This window comes from Diabrotica undecimpunctata, chromosome 2 (genome assembly GCF_040954645.1).
Source record: "Diabrotica undecimpunctata isolate CICGRU chromosome 2, icDiaUnde3, whole genome shotgun sequence".
NCBI classification, from domain to species: domain Eukaryota; kingdom Metazoa; phylum Arthropoda; class Insecta; order Coleoptera; family Chrysomelidae; genus Diabrotica; species Diabrotica undecimpunctata.
The window spans coordinates 134,528,713-134,556,121 of record NC_092804.1 but is presented as its reverse complement, the minus strand read 5'-3'; the positions used below and the strand labels follow the sequence as shown (position 1 = coordinate 134,556,121).

The following is a 27,409-nucleotide window of genomic DNA, read 5'->3' as shown; positions in this document are numbered from 1 at the left end:
ACTCTAATTTGTAAATTTATATTATACTTATTGTATTGTGTCCACTCGCTAATAACCCTCAGTGATTGATGGGATTAATAAAGCAATAAAAAAATTATGTGAAATGATATTGTCATAATCTATGTATATAAATTGAGGTTTTTCGTTTTATTGGACGCATTATTTTCTTGTAATTTTAAAGGAAAACTTTTTTATGTACATAAGTATCGTATTAGCGAAAATCTATTGAAACTTTAAAGTGTTCTTTTGTAGTGGAAAATCAATAACAGACCTAAACGGTGTATTTTCGCAAGAAAAATATGATTTCGTAGCACATAAAAGGGAACTAAAATACTTTTGTCAGTAGATTTATCGACTTAAATTGACTATATAAAAAAAGTTGGAAGAGTGGGTACATACCTCTTTGCCATATAGTTCTTATAGATTGCAAAACTTTTAATAAATGCGAATACCCTGTAGAAATGTTTTTAATAAGTAATTTAACTAAACAATAATGTATGTTTGGTACTGATATTGTACTCCTAGTTTTTAATACAAACAAGTGGTTTTAATAAATATTTTTTTAAAATTAAAGTGTTTATCTACTAGATACTGCTACGTAAGTTATATATATATATATATATATATATATATATATATATGTATATATATATATATATATATATATATATGTATATATATATATATATATATATATATATATATATATGTATATATATATATATATGTATATATATATATATATATATATATATATATTATATATATATATATTTTCTCCCAGCGTATGAAGTGAGCCACATATCAAAAGAAACTGCGGTTGAAGTGAGGTCCTGTACAAAGTGAGGTCCAGTATATGCACCTCACTTAGTCAATCAATGTAAGACTTTTTCGTAGACATGTACTGATAGCAAAAACTGTTTTTTTACAAAAAAAAGTGGGACCTCATTTTGTATGGTCCACATCAATTTTTAGTTTAGAGATTTTCCGCATAGAGGCGCTGACTTTGGCGTATATTTTCTAACCATGTATATTCTATGCCCTGTTGAATAACTTACGATACACATAGTGAGGACCATACAACTGGCAACATCTGTTCAACCCATTTTAAAACAGTGGATCGTCGCATAAATTCAAATAGTACAAAAATGTATAATACTTTAATCCTTTTTGACAGCGTAGGCGCAAAATTTCGGTCGAATTCTTTTTAACCACATTTATTTTTTTCGAATCGTGAGAAAACTAATGGATATTTTAAAAAAATTTAAACGCAGAATAAAAGACTACATTATTGCCGAGGGCAGAAAGTCCCTTATAATAAACAAAAAGTTTCTTTTGAATGATATATTTAAAATAAAAAATCAGACTAAAATTTTTTTCACCTCTGTGACTTATTAAAATAAATATTATAGAAGTTCTCAGGGACTCTCGATCATAGATAATACAGTATTATTTTATTCTGCGTTTAAATTTTTCAAAAATACTTAAGAGTTTTCTCAGGATTCGACAAAAAAATAAACGCTAAAAACATTTCGAGCAAAATTTTGCGCCTGTGTTCTCAGAATGGCTTAAAATAATATACATTTTTGTAATCAGTATTTCAAAAGCTTTTAAATAAGGTGTCACATCATGTACTTTCCTATTTAGAAAATCAAAGTTATGCCTGTCACCTGAAAACGTATCGCGTAAAGTTCGAAACATTGACGCTATAATATACGATGATTATTTTAAAAATCGACCTGTCCGAGCGTTTTTCTTATGTTCTAAAAATAAATAAGTTATATACAGCACAGTGTTAGCAAATAAATACACGTTTTTTTGTTTGATAATTTTGTCCCTGAGGGCCAAAAGTAATTCTATATTTTTAGACATATCTTCTGTAAAAATAATACAGGAACTCCCCCTCCTCGTTTTCCCTTTATCACTATTCGCTTGAAAGCTTTCATGAGAAATTTCTCACTCTCGCTGATACAACTATCAAATTATGTAGAGGTTTGATTGTCGATATTAGTTGTGTAGTAATTTACGGTCATTCTTTGTAGTTCACCTACTCTTCGTTTGTTCAGTAGAGATCTCATACTGCCATTCACTTGAAATTAGTTCTTTCAAAACTTTATTTTTTTTCATATTTTCACTTTATGTGCTACAACTTTTAAGTTGTATACTATAAGATACATCAACGCATTCTTTTAATTGTGTGCCCATGTTAGCAGCTAATGATGGCGCTCAAAACTTTCATTATCAGTATCACATTTAGCTATTATTTTGGTAAATTTTACTATAGTATCAAAGTTAATTGGATCTAGTGCACCAAGCAAATTTTTTCATTTATTTTCTTCTTTATTTCGATTAGAAGAGATGCCAGTTGTTTCATTTTTCTTGATGCAACTAGTAGGAACTGTTTATCTCGGTGACTTTTCAAATAACGTTCTGTAACAGCACAAATTAAATTATCGGTTTTAGCTGAAAAGATATCATATCTGATCTCATTTTTGGAAATACTTCTTTCCTCAAAAAATCACTTTTGGAATATGTCGAACATAAAGATTGTCCTTCTGTTTGAGCAATAATTCTTTCTGTGGTGTCTGTTGTATTATGAGGGCATTTCTTAACACGTTTATAAAGAAATTTTCTTTTATAGAAACCTTTACAAAATTTGCAAGGTAAATAGGATGATATTGTTGCTGGTTCTAGTTCTCCCAATAAAGGTTTTCGCACAGGGACAACACGATCATTGGTAAAACTTTTTAGAAAATTTCCCTTGCTTCTGAGTTTATTAAAAAGTATTTTTCTTTTTTTACTACAAACTGAACATGACAAAATTTCTTGAACTTCAATCTCGGCTTCATGATGTCTGGTAATATGTCGAGAAAATTTAAGAACTTCTGTATCGCAAAAAAATCAATAGTCTTTTTTATTACATAATCTTTTTTCTTTTGATCTCATTACCTAAAAAAATGGTAAACAGAAAATGTTTTTGATGAATAATAAACATTAAGCATTTTAGAAACTTGTAAAATATTTATGCAAAAAGTTAATTGTATTGTACAGGGTGAGTCAAATTAGATGCAAAGTATGGGGATCTCGTAAACGGTAAAACATAGGGAGAAGGTTAAACTGGGGCAAAGTTGCGTAATTAAAAGCGCAATAATTTGACACTAAAAAATCAAGGATATCTTAAGCCGTTTTGAAAAAATTCGCAAAAAACCAAAATTTTGCAATTCGGTTTTTATTTATTTTTTGAGTTATTAACAGACTAAGAACAAAATTAATAACACTTTTTTATTGTCGCTTTTAATGCTCTATTAAACCGTTATAAAAAATTTTATATCCGACGTTTCGTCTTTTTGGAACCATCATTAACTTCATTTTTTCCAATAGTACTAAATTCAGTTTTCTGCAGATTTGATATTATCGTTTTATTAGAAATTCAACGATATATAAAACTTTATTGCTAGACAACGTTTCGACGCCATAACACTTTATGGCTATAAGGACTTTATAGTAGACCTTATTTAGTGAAAAAAGTTTATATAAACATAGGTTGTATAATGCTTTTTTTCTGAGCTACAAGGTCATAAAGTATAAATAATTTTTTAGTTTTTTGTAAATATCTCAAAAATGGTATCTACAATTGACCAATTTTACAATTATTAAAGCGGCATCCAAACTTATCTAAAATACAAATAAACTCATCTTATTATCAATCAGTGGCGTGCATTGGGGTTACTAGTTGCACAATTTTAAATAGAACTTCTACGCCACTGCATATTTGGCAACATTTCTAAATTTTATTAAATTCTCAATCAATTTTACATAAAAAATGCCTGTTGTAAAAATGTCGTATCTCTTTTAGTTTTTGAGAAAAGCAGCAGTTAATCGTTCTTTGCAGATATTTTTTCAAGTGTAAAAATTTATCTTTTTTAATATTTGCTGTTGGTTAAAGTTAATAGTAAAAATAATATTAAAAATATTAAATTTTGTACCAAATGTTATTATTTATCAATAAGAATATTATGATTTTTACTATTAACTTCTATCAACAGCCAATATTAAAAACGATAAATTTTAGCATTAAAAAAAACACTGCAAAGAATGATTAACTGCTGTTTTTCTCAAAAACTAAATACATTTTAACAACAGGAACTTTTTATGTAAAATTGATCGAACATTTAAAAAAATATAGAAATGTTGCCAAATATGCAGTGGCCTAGGAGTTCTATTTAAAATAGTGCAACTATTAACCTCGGTGCACGTCACTGATTGATAATGTTATGAGTTTATTTATGTTTTCGATAAGTTTGAATGGCTCTTTAATAACTGTAAAATTAGAAGTCAATTGTAAATACTATTTTTGAGATGTTTGCGAAAAACTAAAAAATGATTTATATTTTATTACCCCGTATCTCAGAAACAAAGCATTATACGACCTTTGTTTATATGAAATTTTTTTCACTAAATGAGGTCTAGTGTAAAATCGTACTTCAAAAAAAACAGACTTACCCTGTGTATTTTTATTTTTCCATTTAATTTCACTGAAGATGGTTTTATGAAGTCAAAACGTTGTCTAACAATAAAGTTGATGATGGTTCCAAAAAGACGAAAGGTCGGATATACAGTTTTTTATAACGCTTTAATAGAGCATTAAAAGTGACAACGAAAAAGTGTACAAAAAGCAAAAGCAGACAACCCCTATTCCCTATTTAAAAATAAGAGGTGGGGGAAGTGAAACGGTGGGGTTTGACAAATGACAGATGTATGTACCGTAATGTCCGCCTTAGATCAAAAATCGACCTGTTTCGTTATTTCCTTAAAATATAATAAATACTGCCAAATATCGAAGTGGACTGTTTTCCTTGGCCCACATTGTAACACATAATAATGCAATATAAATTTCGCATTCCTGAACTATCACTGTATCCTCCATTTTTATTATTATTTTTCTCAACTAATGCCATTTTCAAAATTCTTGATTTCCTATCCATCTTTAATGTAAATTATTGAAAAATATAAAACTATTTCTTTGAGCTAGTCTCCGACAAGTCTACCGTGATTTAATGCTTAGGTACTAAAATGTTATAAAATTAACAAACAGTACGAGCAAGAACAAAGCGAAATCCTTCTTAAGTACAAGTGACTGAAACATCGAAACAATAATTCTTACTGTGTTATACAGAAAAAGGCGGTAGAAACCACTAATCTCATATTTATCGACAACACTGTATGGTCCTCACTTGATGAGCTGTAAGGAAATATACACGTAAAGTTGTCCTCACTTTGTGTGCATAACTAAAAAATATATACAGTCTCACTTTAACAGCTGCGTATAATGGCTTCACTTGGGTGGCAATATACTTGAACAATACGGGACACATACACGTAATTTTTTTTGTGTATATTGGTCATTTTTTAATTGCTATTTACTTGTCAAGGTCACTATGAAGAGTTGAAACAATTATGTCTACGTTTTCTACCGGTCCTCACTAAGTGCGTGTATTGTCAGGACCTCACTTTGATATCTGTGCATAATTATATATATATATATATATATATATATATATATATATATATATATATATATATATATATATATATATGTATATATATATATATATATATATATATATATATATATATATATATATATATATATATATATATACGTAATTATTATTTTATTATTGTGAAAAGAAAACGTCAAATAATAAATATACACTACCGTACAATCATTTTGTGAGGTTAGCTGCTATAAGTAGCTTATAGTAGCATGCGGTTTGTTTGTCACTTACTAGAGTCGGAGTAAGGCCTTCGCCGCCGCAGCTTAAAATGACTTCACAGAATGTAAACACACCTTCCGATCTAACAATTCCAGTAAATCAACGTTCGAATATCACAAACAGTTATGCATCAGCCGCTTCAAATTCTTTTTCGAGTAAGATCCAAGCAATTGTATTTAGTTGTATCGATAATGCTAAACTGCAGGACTATCTCATTCCTTTGGGCACAATCATCAACCCAAAAAATATTATTTTTTCATCTAGATTATCTTATAATAGAATCTGCATGTATTTGGCAAACAAAACCGTAGTAGATAACTTCGTAACACAACATGGCTCTATAGAAGTACTCGGCGAAGTTGTAACAGCACGAAGACTTGTCTCTCCAGCAGAAAGACTAGTCTTGTCTGGAGTCTGCCCGTCAATTCCTCATCAAGTATTAGTTGAAGAATTACAGAATATCGGTTTAAAGCTTATTTCCAGAAAAACATTTTTAAAAATTAGCTCGACGCTTCCCGAATATAGTCATATATTGAGCTTTCGGAGGCAAGTTTATATAAGCCCTATAACATCACCAAATTCCAAAATCTATTCTAATAAATTTCGACCAAACACCTTACAGCATACTTTTGTCACAAGGTACACTCACCTGCTTTATTTGCAAAAATACAGGACACATATCATCCCAATGCAATAACAGTTCCGTAACGGAATCAACTCATATTGAATCAAACAATGAAGTACCAAATTAAACAGCTTCAACAGGTATACTACACAAGGTACCAAACACCCAGCAGTCATCAAGTTATCCATTATCAAATCCGAGCATATCACCTACACCTACAAATCTACATGACAAAGAAATTACTACTCATAGCAACACTTTCAATCAACCTCATTCAGCGGCAATACCGTTGTCACAAACTTCGAAAGCAATATCCTCTTATCTATCAGCTCCTTTTCCATTAGATACAACTGCAGAAAATTCTAATAAAACTGACACATCACTACAATTTGCTGAAACAACCATTTCAACCAATCTTACAAATAAAACTTCAAGCTCGACTTCTGTCACTACCTATGAGTTTGCTCTACTCCTTCCAAATGTAATAAAGCCACAGCATTTAAGTGAAAACTCTAATAGCAATTGCGAAAACGCAAGTTCTTCCATAAAGCGCAGTATTGGTGAGATCGACACGCCTCCTTCAGGATCAGCAATTTCATCAGAAAATCTGTTTACAAAACTCAAACCCTCTAAACTAAAAAAACCGCGCTCATCTAAAGTCCCATCTACACGGGAAACTCTTGAAAATTTCATTGATAATCATACCCCAACATTCGTTTTAAATTATCACCGATTGTCCTTACTGATTGATAATGTCCAAGGCTCTCCCGACACTATTAGCGTCATTAAAGAACGTCATTACAACTGATATGGCTGGTTTACTTAATCTTTTATAAAGCAGCTATCAATATGCAAATGATAGATCTACAAAAAGTAAGTTTACAAAACTTCAAAAGAAACTACACAACCATTAAGGGAAAGAGATTTCTGACTTAGATAGTGACTCTTCTGTAGACAATTGTTCCCTATGCTACAGCTTCTTTTATCTGAATATTCTCCAGATATTATTTGTCTACAGGAGACAAACCTAAAGACCAATTAGTTGTACAATTCAAAAAACTTTCTTTTCCGTTTACTCCCAGCATGTAGCACATATTCAGCTGAACTCTACGCCATATACCGTGCTGTGAAACTTCTTAACGAGCTTACACTCACAAAAGCCCTGATCATAACAGATTCCCTTAGCTCTCTAAACTCATTAAAACACATTTTTCCGAAACATCCTTTTGAAAAGTTGCTCAAATACCAGCTTTTCCAAGCTCATGGACATGGAAGAAGCGTCCAATTTTTATGGGTTCCCTCACACGTCGGAATAACAGGAAATGAAGAAGCTGACAGGACTACACGAGAGGTAATTTTAAGTGATTTGTCGCAGCCGATAGACAAGTGTGTTTCCAGTGACTTAAAAGCTTATTTTAAAAATAAAGTGTTGTGTTTGTGGCGAAATGAGTGGTCTCAAACTAATTCCAATCTAAATAAAATCAAAAATAATGTGTCTCAGTGGTTTCCATCGTCACGCAATAGACGAGAACAAATTGCGGTGGCGCGTTTACGTCTAGGATATACCAGATTAACGCACTCCTACCTTTTCACAAAGAAAAATCCACCTAGATGTGATCAGTGTAACGTCCGATTAACAGTCGAACACTTTTTAACAATTTGTAGTAAATATGACCAAGAAAGACAGCGCTACAAAATCCCAAACGCTCTACCACAGGCTCTAGGTCAAAACTGTTCCTGTGACAATATAGTGAATTATCTCAGATCCATAAACATTCTGTACAATCTGTAGGTGTTTAACTTTGTTATTTATATTTTGTTCCGTCGCTAATAACCTTTTGGTGGATGTGACATCTTTTTCTAATAAAAAACAAATGTATGTTTATTAAAAAACAGTCAGTTAAACCATTTTGTTGTTGAATATATACAAAATGTAAGAAATTAGGCCCCACACCTTGCCACTGTAGTAGTATGCCACATAGTAGTTATAAACTTTTTGAAGTTACCAAATTAAATATTATTTTATTATCTCGTGAAGAATTTTACAGATTGTAATCAAAATAATTACGGTATTTTCTAAGTATGTGAGCATCTTTAAAAAATCTTTATTAATAAAAAGGAATCGTCGAAATGTTTGTACGGGCATCACTTCAGAACGACTGCACCAAATTGGATAATTGTTTTTTTGTTGTGCTTGTTATTATCAGGAAAAGGTTTACGTAAATGATTATTTTCAAAACATTGTATGGAAAGACTTTAAAACAGTTTTTCTGTCATTGTTAATTGCAATATAATTAATAGATGGCGCAATACTATGACTAACAAAGGAAGCTAGGACTAAAAAAAATAAATGCCAGTATTGATAGACAACAATGCTACAGTGAATATACCGGTTCTCGTTCGATCACCGAAGTCAAGCAGTGTCGATTGCGGTTACTACATAAATGGGTGACCGAAAATGTCTGAACCGATTTTTATGAAATTTTTCATGTTTATTATGTAGGTCTGAGAATAGGTTGTTTTCTATTTTTCATACCCCTAGGTGGTAATGGTGGTTCATCCCAAACAATTTTAAAGCGTTGTATTACTTTTTTTCTCTACAGTAAAATTCTGAAGCTAGCGTCACGGAAATAGCGCCACGAGAAGGTCTCATCACGTCATAAATTCAATTCTAGTCATCTTATATATTTTAAACAGTTTTAAATTAAAAACTGCATGAAAAATATCTAACAAAATAAAGACATTAAATGGGGCAAAAAAAAAATTAAAAAAATATCTGTCACTAAAAGATTCGATTCGTAACGACTACCAAAATTTAATGAAAGTCATAGATGTCATCCCATTAATAACAACATTAAATCATCTATTTACATTTTTATAAGAATAATTCTTGTTTTAAAATAATTTCTTATAAATACAATTAATATTTTTAAACATATTTAATTTATCTAATAATTAAATTTACTATAAAATGTTATCTATTTATATTTTAATATTATTATTTGGTCTTAATTTGACAGGTTTGTCATATGACTCTCGAATATACATTCTTTACCGAATAGCTTGATTTTCTGATCTTCCATCCAGATAAAAAAATTTCTAAAGAATATAAAAATATTTTGATGTACAGTTTATATTATTTATAAACTGTATCCAAAAAATAATATAAAGATTGCAACATTTTATTAGTTTAAAATATAAAATAAAAATATAACTTACTCTTGGATATCGGAAGGACTTGATTTTCGGATACAATGATTGCTGCGCACTATGACTGCCATACCATGGATACTTATATTCTCCAACGTTCGTATCATTAAAAGTAACATAAAGTAAATAAATTCCATCAGACGAAAACCATAATGCGTGAGAAGTCTTCAAAATGTAGTTTTCATAAAGCCAATCAGGAATCCCATTAAATATAATATCAGATTGGCCGGTATAAGTGATTCGACAGACCAAATCCTTCTCAACGGGTTTATAGTAGATATCGTTGTTATAAATGAAGGCAACTGCCGTCCCGTCTGGTGACCAAGTGGCATATTGAAGGAATGGCGCATTTTCGTCGAGTTCGGTTGGAGATAATGGCCGTCGTAATCTGAAATAAAATTTCGTTTATCGAACAAAGTCAGTATGATAGATAGTTGAATCGAAATTTGGTAAATGGGAAAAATATATCTATTTTTATTGTTAATATTATTTAGACTTTACAATTTTCAAATATATCTTTCACAGTTCAATGTAGGTATAAATAATAATACTTATTTCTTGTGTTTCTATAAACTCAACGTAGTTCAGTCGTCAGAGATTTGACCCCTTTGTTACCCTAAAAAAGATGCAAAAAAGTTTACCACTTAACTCAGTTAACCCCCGGGTTGCCCCCTAAAACTCCCCATGTAGGGGGGTAAAAACGCAAAAAACTCAATTTATCAAGAATCTGTAGGCCGTAGAAAAAATGTTTCAAATAAAAAATGTAGCTGAGAAAATTTTGGACAAAAATATTAATTAGCACTTTATGCGTAGAATGCACCGTTCTCTCAGAAACCGTGCTTGAAGCGACCTGCAATTTTGAATATCAGTTCCGCACGCGAAATCAATGTTAAATAAAAGTTATATCAACTCGACGGTAAAAAATCGATATCTTTTGATCCAAATGTCCTATCGACAAAAATCAAGATGGGTTTTAAAGGCAAAGAGTGCAGATTTCGTATGCATATTTTGCACTTTGTTACAAATAAAGTGATTTTTTATAAAGCTGTACATTAAATAAACTTTGCGCGATTTTTACGATTCCCGTGAGATTGTGAGATCAATTATATTAATTACTTTTATTGCCGATTGTAGGGAAATTTCCATTATTGCAGAACAGTCTTCTAAAACTGTAACATGAAAATTAGATTTTGAGTTTTTACAACAAATATGAGGCATTTGAAATATGACTAAAAACGCAGAATTTAAACTTTTACATTACCAATAATGACACGTCATGGGAAATGCCTTCAAAAAGACCGTTTTGGGTGTAATTTATAGCAGAAGTTAAGTACTTTTATAAAATGTACTAGTGTTATTAAAATCAAGCAGTTTTAACGTTTTAGATCGATTGTAATGTGAAAGTTTAAATTCAGCATATTTCAAATCCCTCACATTTGTTGCCAGAACTCAAAACTAAAATTTTACGCTATAGGTTTAGAAGATTAGGTTCTAGATATGGAAACTCCATAGTGACCGATCAATGAAAGGGATACATTTGTATTGATTTCATGTGAATCATAACAAATGGCAAAAATCGCACATTTATTTATTTAACACCTTTATAAAAACTGAGTTTATTTGCGGCAAAATACAAAAATTGAATACGAAAGCTGCACTTTTTACCTTTAAAACGCTCCTTGACTTTTGTGAATACAAAACTTTGTTTAAAAAATATTGGATTTTTACCGTCAAGCTGATCGCGTCAATCATTGTTTCTGAGAGAACGGTTCATTATACAGGAAAAATGTTAATAGAGTTTGTGTTCAAAATTAACTTAGCTACATGTTTTATTTAAAACATTTTTTTCTTCATAAGATTCTTCATAAATCGATTTCTTTCCGTTTTCCTTCCTCTACGTGGAGGGTTTTAGGGGAAAGCCCGAGAGTAACAGTGGTAAACTTTTTTGCATCATTTTTGACGTCGTAAAATTAACATTGTCGGCAAAATTCAGCTTGTTCGTATGATTTTTAGAGGTTCAGTGGCATTTTCGTCTCTGGCGACTGGAGGAACTGAGCAAAGTTGTATTATAAGTGTATATTTTAATAGGTGTAAAAATTACATATTATAAATATAACAGTTATTGCCTTTTGATCCCTTCTTTTTCTTCTTGATGTGACTATCCGTTACGAATGTTGGCGATCATCATGGCAATCTTTATCTTATCTGCAGCAGCGCGGAAAAGCCCCACAGATGTTGTATTAAACCAGATTCTGAGGTTCTTTAACCAAGATGTTCTTCTCTTTCCTGGAGACCTCGTTTTCCAAATATTTTTCCTTGCAGGATGGCTTGAAGGAGAGCAGGAGAAAGAGAGCTTGATCCGTTAACTTTTAGCAATATTCGCAATATTTTTCTAACTTCTACTGTAGCATTTCAAATCACCTTGTATAAGTTAAAACACCGAAATTTTATTTCAATCCTTTTTTGCGCCGCCGAGGTTAATAATAAACGGTTTAATAAATTAAAAATAATAATAAAGGTTTACGAACATTTTAAAGTTTGTTTATATATCACAGATGCATATTTCTTCGGTATTCTTTGATCAAGAGCCACTTTAGGATATTATGCGCGTCAAATAAATAAGAATACGTTCATATAATATGTTTTGTTTATACCGAGTTGGACGAATGATTTTTAAAAATTACTCTTACTCTCTTACTCACTCAGTCTTACCCTAAAATCACTCTCGGTAGGGCCGGCCACTGTCAAAGGCGTTTAGTTTTATTGGAGTACGAATTTTTCTTCAAATTCGCAATCATTTCGGTTTTCGGTCTTTATCATGGGAAAATGTGTATTATAGTAGCAGTGTGAAGTTTTATGTACAGTACATAAGGTTTGAAAGAGATTTTGTTAAGAACAGACGGCGGTGTGTTTAGTCGGAAAAGAAGCCGGCAAATTTGTTGAAAAAAGTGAATTATACTCAATGTAATGTGTCAGTTTTGAAAAAGTATCCACTATTTATTTTTTATTTTTATGTCGTCTCTGATCTGAGATATTTGTAAAACGGCGATTACAACAACTTTTAAAGATACCCACGTAGTTCCAGTTTTTAAGAAGCCGAGTTTCAATGTTTACCTCCAGTGCCTAACTTCCAGCCTCATTTCGTTTGTCCTAAGCCATTTCAGACTTTTCAGTTTGGAGATGCATTTGTTTGTGTTTGCAGTGTAAGTCCAGTTCCAGCCTCAGAAAGAAATAAAATTAACATTTAGCGAAATCCAGGTAACTTTTTTTTGTTGAACTTTTAAAGTAAAAATAGACATTTTCTATTAATAATGGCTTTCATAACAGATTAAGAAATTATAACACGTAAAATGATAGATTTTAGGGTGTGACCTAGCTGTCATATTAATTGTTATCAAGTTTTAACATTTAATACCTTGTTTTGTTTAGTTTTTAAAAAAAAGTTAACCTCTATGCATATTTCCATTTAAAAGATATTTTTCATTTCTAATTTTTTCCGTTCCAAATTGTAGACCATTAACAATTGTAAGTTCTTATAATATCTCCAACTTTAAGAGTTTGTAAACCCATAGTAACATAGTAAGTTTGTTTTTTTGTTATTTTTTTTTTTGGTATTTATTTTTGTAACTATTTTTTATATAGTTGAGTATTTTTTGTACAATTTATATTTGTAACTGTTTATGATGAGACAACAATAAATACTAAATTTTTTTCCTAAACCATTTTGTTTATTTCTTTAAAAAAAAAAGTTTCTAACTCCTTTTTGTGTTTTTAGGAAGAAAGTGCCTTTTCTTTCATTTAGCAGGAAGATTCTTCTAAGCGACGTCCTTATTTTAAATAGCTTCAGAACCTTCTTGTGTTTTGTTTGTCCAGGAGACTCATGTAAGTACCCGTTTTGTTTTACTTTTAGTAGTTACCCCGTTCCAGCCCTCTTGTCATTCAATTTATCCATGATCCAGCTCTCCAGAGAAACCCTAAGTGGCCGTTCGCAAAGTTTTGCTTACCCTGTCTCTAGCCCCATAATTTCTGTCCCCAATTTTCAACCCTTTATAGTAATACCCTACGTGGTAGGCAAAATAATCTTTACACTACATACTCCAACTTGACTTAAATATTTCTTAATAATAATGTTACTCCAATTTTGGTAACTCTGCGGATCCAAAAAATCATAATAAAAAGAGGATTGTTTCTATAATGGAGGGTTTAAACGTTGAACCTTTAAGATAGCAGAAAAATACTAAATTTAGATACCCTGGATCTACTTAATGGCGTATTTTTAAATGAGGGGTTTAATTTCAATATAGTTATTTTAATTCTCGCGCTAATCTGTTCGACTAGATTCCACTTATCTCTTAAAGGTAATTTATTAGTATATTAACTAAACATTAAGAATGAATAATTGTGAGCACAAAGTTTCAAATAAAGGAAGAGAAAAAGTATTAAATTTATACAGTGTGTTCCAACGAAAATTTGACCCCCCCCCAGAAACTTAGAAACCAAGAGTTTCTTTAAAATTTCAAAAAAATACGTCAATTTGTATTTGGAAGGGGACAAATTTTCATGCAAAATTGATGCCCTAAAATGTAAGTCCCTACTGTCCCGCATCAACCCCCAGTTTTTTTAAATAGCAAGTTTGGTCGAGAGACATATCATTTGAAAGGTATTTTTTTTCTACAGGACACTCTGTTTTTTTTTAATTTACCGAAAACTTTGAAGATAATTTTGTATTTAACTAATTTATTGGTTGAATATAAGTAATAACAAAAAACATAAAATGTCATCAACTTAACTAATTAAATGTTTGAAATAACCTCCTGTGACCTCCATACAATAATACAGTCTATTTTCAAAGCATCTTCGTACATTTTCAAATACCTCCGGTGTCAATAATCGGCATTCTGTCACAATTCTTTGTCGCAACTCTGCAAGATCTGCAGGAGGAGTGGCGTATATTTTTGATTTTAGGCAAATTGATTTGACAAAAAAAATCCAAAGGTGATAGATCCGGTGAATTTCAAAAAGTCAAACTCTTTCTCTGTCGTTTTTTCTTCTGGCTTTTAATATTCATCTGATGGCAAGCTGACGAATGTGTTCCCTATCATCGGAGAGCATTGCCAGAAGCATATTTTAGGGGTGTGTGAAGTATGCATTATTTTGAATGCACTTATGAATCACTTTCATTTGTTCGTGTGACATATATGATGAAAAGTCCAGCATTTTCCAAAGGTTGCTTGAACCATCCTTCAGTTTGTGATTGCATTTGGTAGTGAACCAGCTTGGAGCATAAACTAAGACAACATATTTGTCTAAATCTTTCAACTGATCTGATGGTTAACTAGATGCGATGTACAATCGGAGTACACGATTGGCAGTTGTCACCCACCGTGCATGATTCAACTTTCCAGGACTTCTATCCCCAAATCCTGCTGGTGATTCTCCTTTAGTAACTATTTTGCATATGTCGTATAAATATTTTTGATCCATACTCAAATATACTTTGTTTAAATCTGGAAACAGCACATCAACTGGGCTCATTATCGGTTCAAACTTAGTTGGAGTTTGTTTGTGGCAGTCAGCTAACCCTTTGCCAATTGCACCGCTAAAGTCATGAGGGCCAGATGTTTGACCATCTAAAAATTCAAAAAGATGTCTCAGTGGAAGTTCATTGGTGTGTAGCTGACACACCACCCATTGTAAAGGTTTGTCTAGTTTAGTTTCCAGTATTCTAATAACACCATTACTTTTCCTGTGTTAGTTTGACATCCAACACAAACCAGTTCCGACAAACTAATTTGTTTATCTGACATAAACTGCATAATTGAATAAGCTATGTCCACAGCTTTCCCTGATAATGGTTTGACGTGCCCTATATATTTTGATCCTGGTTCTTGAATAATAGATAAATCATCTTCTTTATGGACACGACGATGTTTTTTCCCGTCTTCACTAGTTTCAATGGAATAGGTCTTGTCAATTCTTCCATAAAAATAAAGCGCTTGCAATAAATTGGTTTTATTAAAATCTTTGCTTAAAATTTCCTTACGAATCTTTAGTCTTTCCCGTCTGACTTTATTTTTGTCAAAAACTAAGCTACTTTGAGACGTCTCTTTTGTTCCCATATCCTTCAACAAAGCCAATGCTAAAGCTGCTGCAGGCCTATCTGGTATCCCATATCTATCACACGTTCTAGCAAACGTACCTATAATAATTCTGGTTTGTTCTGTTTCTGCAGTAATATTTTGAGAAGGGATTTGTGGCAAAACGGTTTCGTCTGTATCGTGATGGAAGTCTAAGTTGTCGTTAACTTCTTTCTTTTCTTTTTCTTATTTTTCCTGTCTCTTCATGGTTTCTTTCTCTTTTCTTATAATTCGTTTTTTATTTTGTGTCGTACTTTTCAGGTCTATATTACTAATCATAATTTGGCGTACAGTTCTTTGGTCTATTAAAAACTCGCGCTCCATTACAGGGGCCTTTTTTTCACGAACACAACTACAAAAGTTTAAGTCACTACATTTACAAGTGCACACATCAAATAACTTGCCAGACTTTTCCAAAAACTTGCTAAGATGAGAAGAGAATATTTGCTTATGTTGATCTCTTTCGAAATATTTATTTAGATCTTTCATTTCATCTAAGCTTCTTTTCAACATATCTCTCATAGTTTTGTAAGATATCATAGGGATTGAAGCTTTACGAAAGATCAATTGAACTTTTTCCAACGTTTCTTCAGCTACGCAAGAGAAATCTGGATTCTTACCGTTTTCCTTAAGCTGAAGATCGTTGCCACACATAGTTATAGTGTCTCATAACATCAATTATGGTCGTTAACATTGTTAATGTTAACTAAATTGTTTGTCACTCCCTATAATTCGATTGTCACGATCTCTGGTCCTTAACGCCATCGAACGACCGGTCCTTAACTAATCCTAGCACTTAAAAATAATTACTTTGGTTTTAAATTAAAACAGAACTACACTCGCACAATGCTTTGCAAATACAGACACAACCTTTCCGCAACACAAATGTTGTACTACTTTGAACTGCGATACTGCGAAGTAGGGCGCTGCCGACGGTCTCGACTCGACGGTACAGGTCTCAACTTGTCTGCTTAGGTGGAAAGAGGGGGGGGACTAAGCGCACCGCCTCGACAAGCCCGTACTGACAACCGCTATCTGATTTCAATTCTATATTGTTTTAATGTAATTTACCTAACTTAAACGCAACTATTTTTGATCTTTCAAATATATCTACGACTAATCCCTTTAAAAAGGCAACCGGTATAAATATTAAATTCTCACACAAAATGGTGGTACTTGCGCACACTGAAGATGTTGCATAAGACAAATGAAACTATTTGGGGTTATAATATTAGTATTAACAAACATATATAACGCTACCCGGTCATTCTATCTCATTTCTTAATGTGTACAAAATTATTTCCAAAATGTTACTTTTTACCAAAAAAAACTGAAATTTAAAGTCAAATGCGCAGACTGAAGATATTTTTTTTCAGCAAAAATATTTTGCAGTTTTCTTTTAGGACCCCAAATGCAACTTTTAAAACCTACCCCGTTTCGATCGGATAAAAAAATATTTTTTCGGCCCACCCTATTGTGCAGACTACATCGTATAAGTACCTAGGACATGAAATTCGGTTCAGCAGAGATAATCAGACATGTGAGCTCCCACGTCGCATAGGATTAGCCTGGGCAGCGTTTGGTAAAATAAACTATGTATTTAAATCGGATCTACCCATATGCCTCAAAAGGAAAATCTTTAACTTTTGTGTCTTACCTGTATTTACTTATGTAGCGGAAACATTAACACTCACAAAAAGGTTGTTAATAAGATTTTCGTGACTCAGCTGGCTATGGAGTGCCAGATGCTAGGTGTCTCTCTAAGAGACTAAATTCCAAACTAAGAAATACGTTGTAAAACAAAAACAACAGATGCTATCAAAAAAATCCCGTCGTTAAAATAAAATTGGGCAGGACACGTCGCCAGATTATCAGATAACCGACGAACAAAACGTATTTTAGAGTGGAGACCAAGGCAAGAAACAATACGGAGCAGAGGACGCCCACCAACTAGATGGACGACCTGAAGCGTGTTAGCAATAACTGGATGCAAGTCGCACAAGAAAGAAAAAGATAAAAAGAGCTGAAGGAGACCTATATCCAGCAGTGGACGTATACAGCTTGATGATGATGATGACAACAAAGACAGCTTTAATGAAATATTTTAAAAGACCTCAAAGGATATTACACATTGCGGGAGTGGCTCTTCGTTAACATTGACAAAAGAAAATTCCATTTTTAAATAATTTAAATAATATCGTCTGGTTTTTTTTACGATTCCAGTTTAAATCAAGGTTTGTTACCTTGCTTAATATACATGGTAAATCACTTTTTTCTTGAACAGAATATTTTTCTACAGAATCTACGGGTCTTTTTAAACATGGATCAATTACTTTATAATTAAAATAACAAGGTACGCGGCTAACGTAAACTTACTTGTGTGTACTTCTACTTACTTATGGATTTAAAGTAAATTTCAACAAAATGAGAAAAGTGCTCTACATAAGACATTTAAAGTTGGAGCTAAGAATTAGATTGGATAGGTGCTACGTTTTCTCCACTTTGTTTTATGGAATGAAAGCTTGGATCTTGAGTGAGATATCAGTGAAAAAACTGAAATCATCATCGTTTTGAGCGTCCAAGATAATTCTGAAAATATGGTGGACATAACACGTCACAAACAAAGAGGTTCGAAGAAGAATTAATAAAGAAATGAAAATGCTAAATACAATTTTAAAGCTTAAGACCGACAGGACTGAAAGAAATTAGGGGAGGTCTATGGTCAACTTTGGACGCAGAAGGCTGGATGGTAAGTGTTCTAAACATTCGTACCAATTTTTATCTCTGAGAATTTCTGGAAATTTGACTGGACTTATGCATATGGAAAGTACAAAAGATAGTCGTTTACAAAAATTGCATTCAGAGAAAAGTCTACGAAAAGCAAAGAATACTTTAACAGCAGAAAACTAAACCAAATATTGGTTATAAAGAAATATTTGGAAATCAATAAAATTAGTGTAGTCTACAAATTTATTTAAATAACGAAAAGATAATGTATAGTATAAGTTAAATAGATAAATTCGTATAAAAGTAAATATATGTTAAGAATTGCTTACCTCGTAGATATTTCATATATATGATATTTCGCCAACGTGGTATATTTAAAAACAGATTTAACTTCACTAATAAGTAATATGTACTTTAGGTCGCTTGATATCTTAAAATCGACTACTCCATACTGTACCTGCAACAAAGATTTAAATATGATGAAAAAATTTAAAAACAAAAAAAACATTAAAAATCTCAAGCAAGTATTTGAATACTCATAAAAATAATTTATTTAACAATTTTCATTATTTTACTATTTCACAGGTATATAGATAATACATAGTTATTTATTTATAACAATTTAAACCGTTTTTTGAAAGTTTTAATACATTCTAAATTAAAAGAATTCAACTAGAAACTTAGTTCTACAAATGTATTTATTAAATATTCACTAATTCTATATGTGTTGGATTACAGAATCGTTCATCCGGATACAATGCAACGACAAAAAAAAAGACAAATTTATGTCAAATTAGAAAATATAGTAAGGGGAAAATAACAGTCTATTCTGGAAGCTCTCTCTCGTAAATCGGTCAAACTACAACCAAAGCTAACAGAAATATTTTGTAGGTAAGCTTCTAATAAGTTCATCGAAGTATTTCGTAGGATCAAAGTAGTGTTCTGTATCTGATCATCTTCTAGTTAGTTATTCTTTTTTATTGTTATGTATTTCTCGATGAACGACCTTTCATATCAGTGTGGCACTGTGATACTCTGTCAATTTATCGAGTTCTTTTCTGCATTCCCACGCTAGCCTACAGCTCCTGTAAGTCACACAGCGGCTTGACGATCTATGACGTATTGATCCAATTGATTGTGATACATTCTATCAGTGGAATAAAAATGTTTCCTATCCATTATTTCTGTAAACTACTGCACCCTACTGTTACGTTTATATTTTGTGCAAAAAAAATTGTCATAAATATATGAAATGTTTACTGAATGGCCTATCATTTGTTCTTGTAAATTGTTCGTTTAGCTACAATTTTGTCAGTCTGGCCAAATCTGTATCTTAGTAATATTAAATACTAATTAACAAATTATTTTATGTGTACATGGGTACTATATGTAGGCAACACGTATTGTTTTAGTTATTTAAATCATGTTTTATTAAATGAGCCATTCGTAAAGTAGGGCAAAGTGAATTTAAATATTTGCTTCAATGTTTTGAAAGTCGAACAGTTTTCTTCCGCAGTGGAGAATGGGGCATTTTAATTTGTTTATGAGATAGGGCCGAGCGAGCATTTTTGAAAAGGGGGTGCTAGGAAATATCCTGGTTTAATCCAACCTCGTACTGAGAGATTTTATTGTGTACCCCTCTATAAGCATTCCTATAGTGTGTAGTGTTCCTAGGTCAGCCTATCCTAAAAGGATAAATTTATTTGTCATCTCATGTCGGTCTTAACAGTGTGCCGTTAACGTTCCTGGAATATATGGGACTTGGGGAGTTAAGATAATATAGTAAATTATTTAGAAACCACAGTCCAATTATTGCTGAAATTTACTGGGTAAGTCATTTATATTTTTTGTGTCCTTTTTTTTTCAGTTGTTGTCATTTTTCTTTTATAGCATTTTTGTATAGCTTTTAACTGTAACATTTTTAATAGTAGATAATTAAAGAACCGTTTGGTAGAAAAAAAATTTTGTTTCAAATTAATGCTAGTTTATTTTAATTTGGATAGACGTTATAGTTGTAGGAATATAATTATATTTTATTGAATAAAACTACAATTCTGATTTCTCCCTGTTGTTTTACGGTTTCTCTTAGCAGAGGGACTTTTTCTTCCTTTATTCTCAATTGTTTGTCCTTGTGGAGGGACTAGTTCTTCCCGTAGATGGACTTGTTTCTCCTAGTAAATGGACTTTTGTTTGCTTGTACGTAGATATTTTCTACTGAACGTATTTTCTGGGTTTATTGGAGTGACTTTGCATTTTATTTTCTCTTTCTGGTTTGCTGGATTCCCGGTTACGTTTGGAGTGGCTTTATGAGAAGGAGTAAGAGAAGTCAATATCGACAACAAAGGGAATAGTGCTTCTATTAATAGAATCACCTAAGTTTATTTATAGTTGGACGGTAAGTTCTTTGCATCGATGCCGTGCCGTTTGGAGATCGATGCATATGCACGCTCACATTGTTCATTCGATCACTGCCACTGCATGGACGGCTGCCGTTATCGTTGCCGTCCTTTTAAGGTAAACGGTACCAAATGAAAGCGAGCACACAAATCGATCTTTGTCGACCGACCAGAGGACCAGTTGCGTTTTTTGGACACTGCTTAAGCTACGTCGCTCCGTGTTGCTACATAGTTCTGTGTTGTTCATTATAATTTTGTGTACTTTGTTGTTTTGTACCTAACAAACCTTTGTAGATTAACAAACGATCTCGAATGTATGCGTGTAAAGCATCATCGATGAAAGCTCAATCGAACTTTTATCGATCGTCCAAATTTGATGCGCCTAGGCAAGTCTCAGTCAACAATATGGACTCAATATAAACGTTAAGAAGACAAACCTTATGATAATTAGCAAGAAAAGGATAACAGGTCAACTCTATATCAACCAATCCCCTGTAGAAAGAGTGACGCACTACAACTACCTCGGCACCATAATAAATAAAGAGTGGACCAACAACCAGGAGATTAAAGCACGCATCGAAAAAGCTAGATCCACCTTCAATCGGATGGGGGCCTTCTTCAAGAGTCACAAACCTCTCTTGATACAAAAGTAAGAATGCTGTAATGCTACGTCTTCTCTGTCCTTTTTTATGGTGTTGAATCGTGGACCTTGAACGAAGACATGTGCAGAAAACTGGAAGCATTTGAGATGTGGCTATATCGGAGAATTCTTAAGATTCCGTGGACTGATCGAGTCGCAAATGAGGAGGTCCTCAGAAGAATGAATAAGAACCGAGAGGTATTGACCATCATCAAATCTCGAAAGGTACAATTCTTCGGATATATTATGGAAAACGAGGTCCAGGAAGAAGAAGAACATCTTGGTTAAGGAACCTCAGAATCTGGTTCAATACAACATATGTGCAGCTTTTCCACGCTGCTGCAGATAAGATAAATATTGCCATGATGATCGCCAACATTCCTAACGGATAGGCACATTAAGAAGAAGAATTAGCATTAGACATTTTGGTCAACGGTATGCGTGTTTAGTATCTAGCATGATTTCAATACTTTACTCTACTCTCATTTCGCATAATCTCCGGCGTTCGTATAGTACCACAGGTACTATGGGCAGGGTGAAGCGTCAAGCTGTAGCTAGCTTGCGACGCTCATCTGGAGATGGACTCGTAGTCTCGTAGTGGCGATGGTTTCACTAACGGTCATACGCCAAAAGACCGGGTGGACCAGGGTCACACTTGATTGGGCTGTATTTTATGGTGTGAGACGTGGTACAAATTCATTTTATGTGGCTTCTTTGCCGAACTTTTGTATAACTTTCTATATACGGTTTTTTATATTCAGCGGAAAAGTAACAATATCTTTCTGACATTTGAAATGGTTATTTATCAGTTTTTTTACAAGGAAATTTTTGACGTGTTATGTAACTATTAGTGTTTGATTGATATATTATTTGACCTCATATGCGTGCCATAATAAGCACGAAAAAGACTAACGTAAGATCACCTGCATCTTTTTTAAGGGACACATTTTTCTTTAGTCCATCCATTACATTCACTCCTCCCTTGTTTCTATTCTACAATGTTATCGTGATACGTTTTCATTTATAGCCTGTGTTTTGATCGATCTCATATGAATTTTGAATTACTAAAAGCATTACAACTATTTTATTTGGACATATGAAACCTACAAGACAACAAGATCAGACCTTAGTCTGCAGCTTAGAATCCAAATGATCAGAGGTTACGTTTTTTCTGTCTTACTATATGGCTGTGAAAGTTGGACAATGGACTCTGAAATAGAAAAAAGAATAGATACCTTTGAGATGTATATATACAGACGAATGTTGAGAATTCCATGGATACAAAGAGTTACTAATGTTGACGTATTTCGTCCCATGTGTAAACAAAAAGAATTACTAAGAATAATCAAAGAGAGAAAAATGCAAAGCTTGGGTCATGTGTTGAGAGGCGAAAGGTACGAATTACTTCAAGTTATACTGGAAGGAAACGTACAGGGCAAAAGATCAATAGAAAGACGCCAGAACTCGTGGTTGAAAGACCTGAGGAGATGGTTCGACAGCTCATCTGCAGAAATCTTTCGCGCAGCAGTTTCCAAAACTACAATTGCCATTTGAATCGCCCACCTTCGAAAGAAGACGGCGCCATGAGAAAAAGAAGTTTTTGCAAGATAGGTGTTATGCAATGGGCTATTTATTCCAGTGTGAACTGTGAAAAATACAATTTCGAAATCTAAAGGCTCTATAGTTACTTTCTCCTCTGACGAATTGACTGACAATATTCTTTTCTCTGATTTTAGTTTTGAATAAAAATACTTAGAATTTATTCCATAATGTGTTGTCGTTTCTGATAAAAGATAAACCTCGTCAGATATTTGGTTCAACTAGGTTTTCACCTTCAGAGAGCTCCAAGTCAGATTTTCACTAGTGGTCTCTTGGTCTTTCTTTACATATTTTTTCATTATCAGAGCCACCTACTACTTCTTCGTCGCTGCGATCTCCTTTCACAGTCGAAAGACATTTCGACCACAATAAATATTTTATCACTAGGTACCTACCGAGATCTACTAAGAGTAAAATAAAATAAGCATTTATATTTTTATTAGTTTAAACACATAATTTGTTCTGTAACACCCATTATTGTCGAAACAACCGAGTAAGAACAACCGAAGATTTAATTACGTACCCAAAAAAAATCTAGTTTTAGTACTGTCGTAAATCTACTGTAGTTTAGTAGCACTGCTGTCTAAAATGAGGAAGGTACAACATAAATTACCAAATATGCTATTTATCACATCTGTTATATTCTTAGGGAGTTTTACTTAGTGAGGGACAAGATCTATGCGGAATTTTAAAAACCCACCTGCTGGTAATCTGATATTAATACCTATTGTAACACAGACCCCCAGAGAGACATTTACAGAGTTGTACTAGTTTGTATCCAACAGTCAAATAAAATTATCGGAGAAAATGTTGAATTTCGAATTATTAATTTGTGTACTTAAATGTTTTAACCATTTGATCTAAATACTGATTATTTTTAAAGTAAACTCCTTCATAATATAGTATTTAGAAACATTTGCCTTTACCTTTTTATCATCAAAATTAAGACTGGCAAAATAAAATATTTTTTCAGTTACGAAAATAAAAATTTTCTTTTGGAGGATTTACAAGTTTAAGTTCGTCAAAGAACACTTAATAATAATATACTATACAGTGAGGTCCTAAAGTAACGGATAAATGTAATTTCTACGTAATTATAAAGTAGATGAAACCTACTGAACCAGGTCGATTTTTACACACAAATATACAAATCATCAGTAAATCTATTACCATCCTAATATAATCAAATTAACAAAAACACTAATATATTTTCTTTCACACTTTATTTGCATTAATACCTAACTTAAAAGATTTAGATGTAGCAACTAACTTCATGCTGTGAATATGCGCGTACTTCATACTGTGAATTTTATAAAAATTCACTCTCATCAATTTTTCCCAATCGCGCCTAAAGAAATATAACTTCAAAAATAGTTTTTATTTACTTACATGTCACATGTGATGCCACAAAAAGTTGCCCATTGTCAACTCATCGTCATTATCGTTCTCTTCTATATGGAGGTAATCTTAAAACCATATGTCCATTGTTAGTGGCTAATTTATCTACAATATGTTCTTTAGTTACGACTTTTGTATGAAGAACCTGGATTAGTTGATCTTTGGTGTGTGTAATGATCCTCAAAATATAGGTCTTCGGCTGTTAAAAATTCTTGAATTTCATCCTTCTTACTCTGTTTGGTTGAAGTTTTTGTAATGCATCTGGAGTGATGTGATGCATTGTCCATAACAATCATGCTATTTTCTTTTAAATTTGGAAGTAATTTCTCAAACCGCGATTCAAAAAGCGTCCCTTAGATGTATTGGTGGTAGTCTAGAGAACCGTCTTTAATACTCTTGGAACTCAACAATAACGCATCATTCGCCCATCCATGTTGTCCTCCTCAATGTAATATGCAAATTCGCTTGCCTCTAGAATGGGGTACATCTGTTTGGCATTTTCTTGTACCGTTTGTCCAGGCGTTATCTATCGTTTCGTGAGACTCAAACCAATTCTCGTCCAGATAATAAATTTCTATTTTTGGTCACAAATTTTCCCAAAGTCTTTGTGGAACAATCATAAACAATATTTTTTTTTTTTCCATGATATCGTTTAGGTTAGGCATAACTTTAGCTGCATACATATTATATATTGTCTCACTAATAGGTTCCAAGAGGTGGGGTTGAATTGTTTTAGAGCTTCCCAAACCCTTTCTTGTTGTTCTACTTTTCGAACATATCTTTATTAAACGGTACACTGTTGCACTAGAATTTTTGTTAAAACCGCCGTTTGCTTAACAGCTTCATATTTGGTAATTTTTTTAGAAAGTCCATCAAATACATCTAACACCATATTTTTCTCAGCTACACACAAATTCTTCTTTCGCTGAGTACTTGGCCCCGCACTTTCATCTTCATCTTCTAAATTATCCGTAGGTTCATTTTCGTCAGATAAACGCACATCACTTTCCCATGGCCGCCACATATTTTTCTTTGATAAATACTAAATATATCACAACACTTTTTTTCGACAAACTCTTGCTGAAAGAACCGCAAAATATACTGCTAAAAGAATGACTAATTCCGTTATTTAAATATTGTGACAATGATCTCACCCCATTTAATTATTCTACGAAAATGTACTTATTAAGTACTTAGCGATTACCAGAAATATAATATTGTTTGTAAATTTATTTTTAGGTCAACCGCGGGAATTTCTCTTAATTATTTTTATATGTTATAAACAAAGACATCATATTTTTGATAACATTTCACAAAAATATTTAATGACGATGATTTGAAATAAGTTTTACTTTTTTTTTGTGTATATCAATAATTATTGTTCATTGACGAACCCACAAAACAAAATGTCTACTTATTTTCGTAACTGAAAAATATTTTATTTTGCCAGTCCTAAGTTTAGAAAATAGATGAACGCAATAATGTTTTTAATGGTATATTGCGAGATTGTTTACTACTAAAAACCATTGTTCCGATCAATCTGTAAAAACATTTAAACAAACTATTAATTCAAAATTCAACACTGCTCCGGTAATTTTATTTGAATGTTGGATAAAGGTTAGTACAACTCTGTAATGTCTCTCTAGGGGTCTGTTTTACAATAGGTATCAATAGTGGATTATCGGCAGGTTGGTCTTTAAAAATTCGCATAGATCTTGTCCCTCACTATGCCTAAAAAGTTACTTAAACGTACTGTCTGATATTTATAGACTCCTCCTCCTCTTGTCTGAGAGTAGTTATGTGTACAAGTATATCTAATCGTTTATTAAAAATATGAAATTTTATAAAAATTATTTTGTAGTAAGTATTATTATTCTCGTTTGTAGTACAAACATATTTGCTGGATATTTTATGGTATTTTTGATGACACATATACTTTGACAGAAAATGTAATTTCCTGAACGAGGTTTACGTAAATGATATAAAGTTGCATACTTTATGGCATAGCACAAAATTTTAAAATTTTATGAGTTGACTTTTACATTTGCAGTCATATAATATTACTACATTTTCTAAATTGTACCTAGTCAACACAATATTTTTCAAGTTCAATATTCTTAATCTTGTAAATTATACAGGGTGGTCCTTAAGTAATTGTACAAAAAGACACAGTAGATTCTACACTTTAAAATATTAAGAAAGATACAGGGTGTTAAAATGCAAAATTAAAATTTTATTTTTCGCTATAACTTTTATGTTTGTAAACATTTATGTATAAAAATTGCCAACTGGGTACTTTTAAATATAAGAAATTTTAATTTGATACACACTTTAACGTAACTGATAGAGGGCGCCACTTATGCCACATATCTGGTATAAATTTGCACTTAACTTTTTAGCTCTTAAGTTACCTGTATTTGGGATAAAAAATATTAAAGATCCATTATTTTAACAAAAAAAAGGTATACTTGTTAATAACTTCAAAACTCAACAGTTTTTGAGATAATCGTATTTTAAAAATCAGCTGCATAATTCTGATCTAAGGCAATTACTCGAGGCAACCAAGAAAAAATAGACATAAACATTAATACTTCTGAATTTTGGTATAAAATGCCTTTAACCAAAGTTAATAATTAACGAAATATTAAATAAAATAAATATATCAGCAGGAAATTAATAATAGGATTTGACAAAATAACAGAATAATAGGATTTTACATCAAACATTTTACGTTTTATGTTAAATTAAAGTCATAAGAAAAACATCTTGTTTACAAACCAAATTAAGCAATAGTTAAACTAAATAACATAACTTTTTGTCAAAGTAAGTATTCGATATGTCCACCATTTTCTTTAATTTATTTGTCAATGTATTCCATAAAAGATCGTCTTATATTAAAT

At 32.1% G+C, this 27,409-nt stretch overlaps 1 protein-coding gene across 1 annotated transcript in view; it reads right to left on the bottom strand.

Annotated features, from left to right (window-relative positions):
• LOC140433929 (inactive dipeptidyl peptidase 10-like) overlaps positions 1 to 27,409 on the bottom strand; it is a 214,984-nt gene that overhangs the window by 94,153 nt on the left and 93,422 nt on the right. The window contains exons 4-5 of the mRNA XM_072521901.1: positions 18,806 to 18,933; positions 9,622 to 10,000 (exon numbers count right to left, since the gene is read on the bottom strand). Coding sequence (XP_072378002.1) covers positions 9,622 to 10,000; positions 18,806 to 18,933 — 507 coding nt within the window. The remainder of the gene's footprint in view (positions 1 to 9,621; positions 10,001 to 18,805; positions 18,934 to 27,409) is intronic.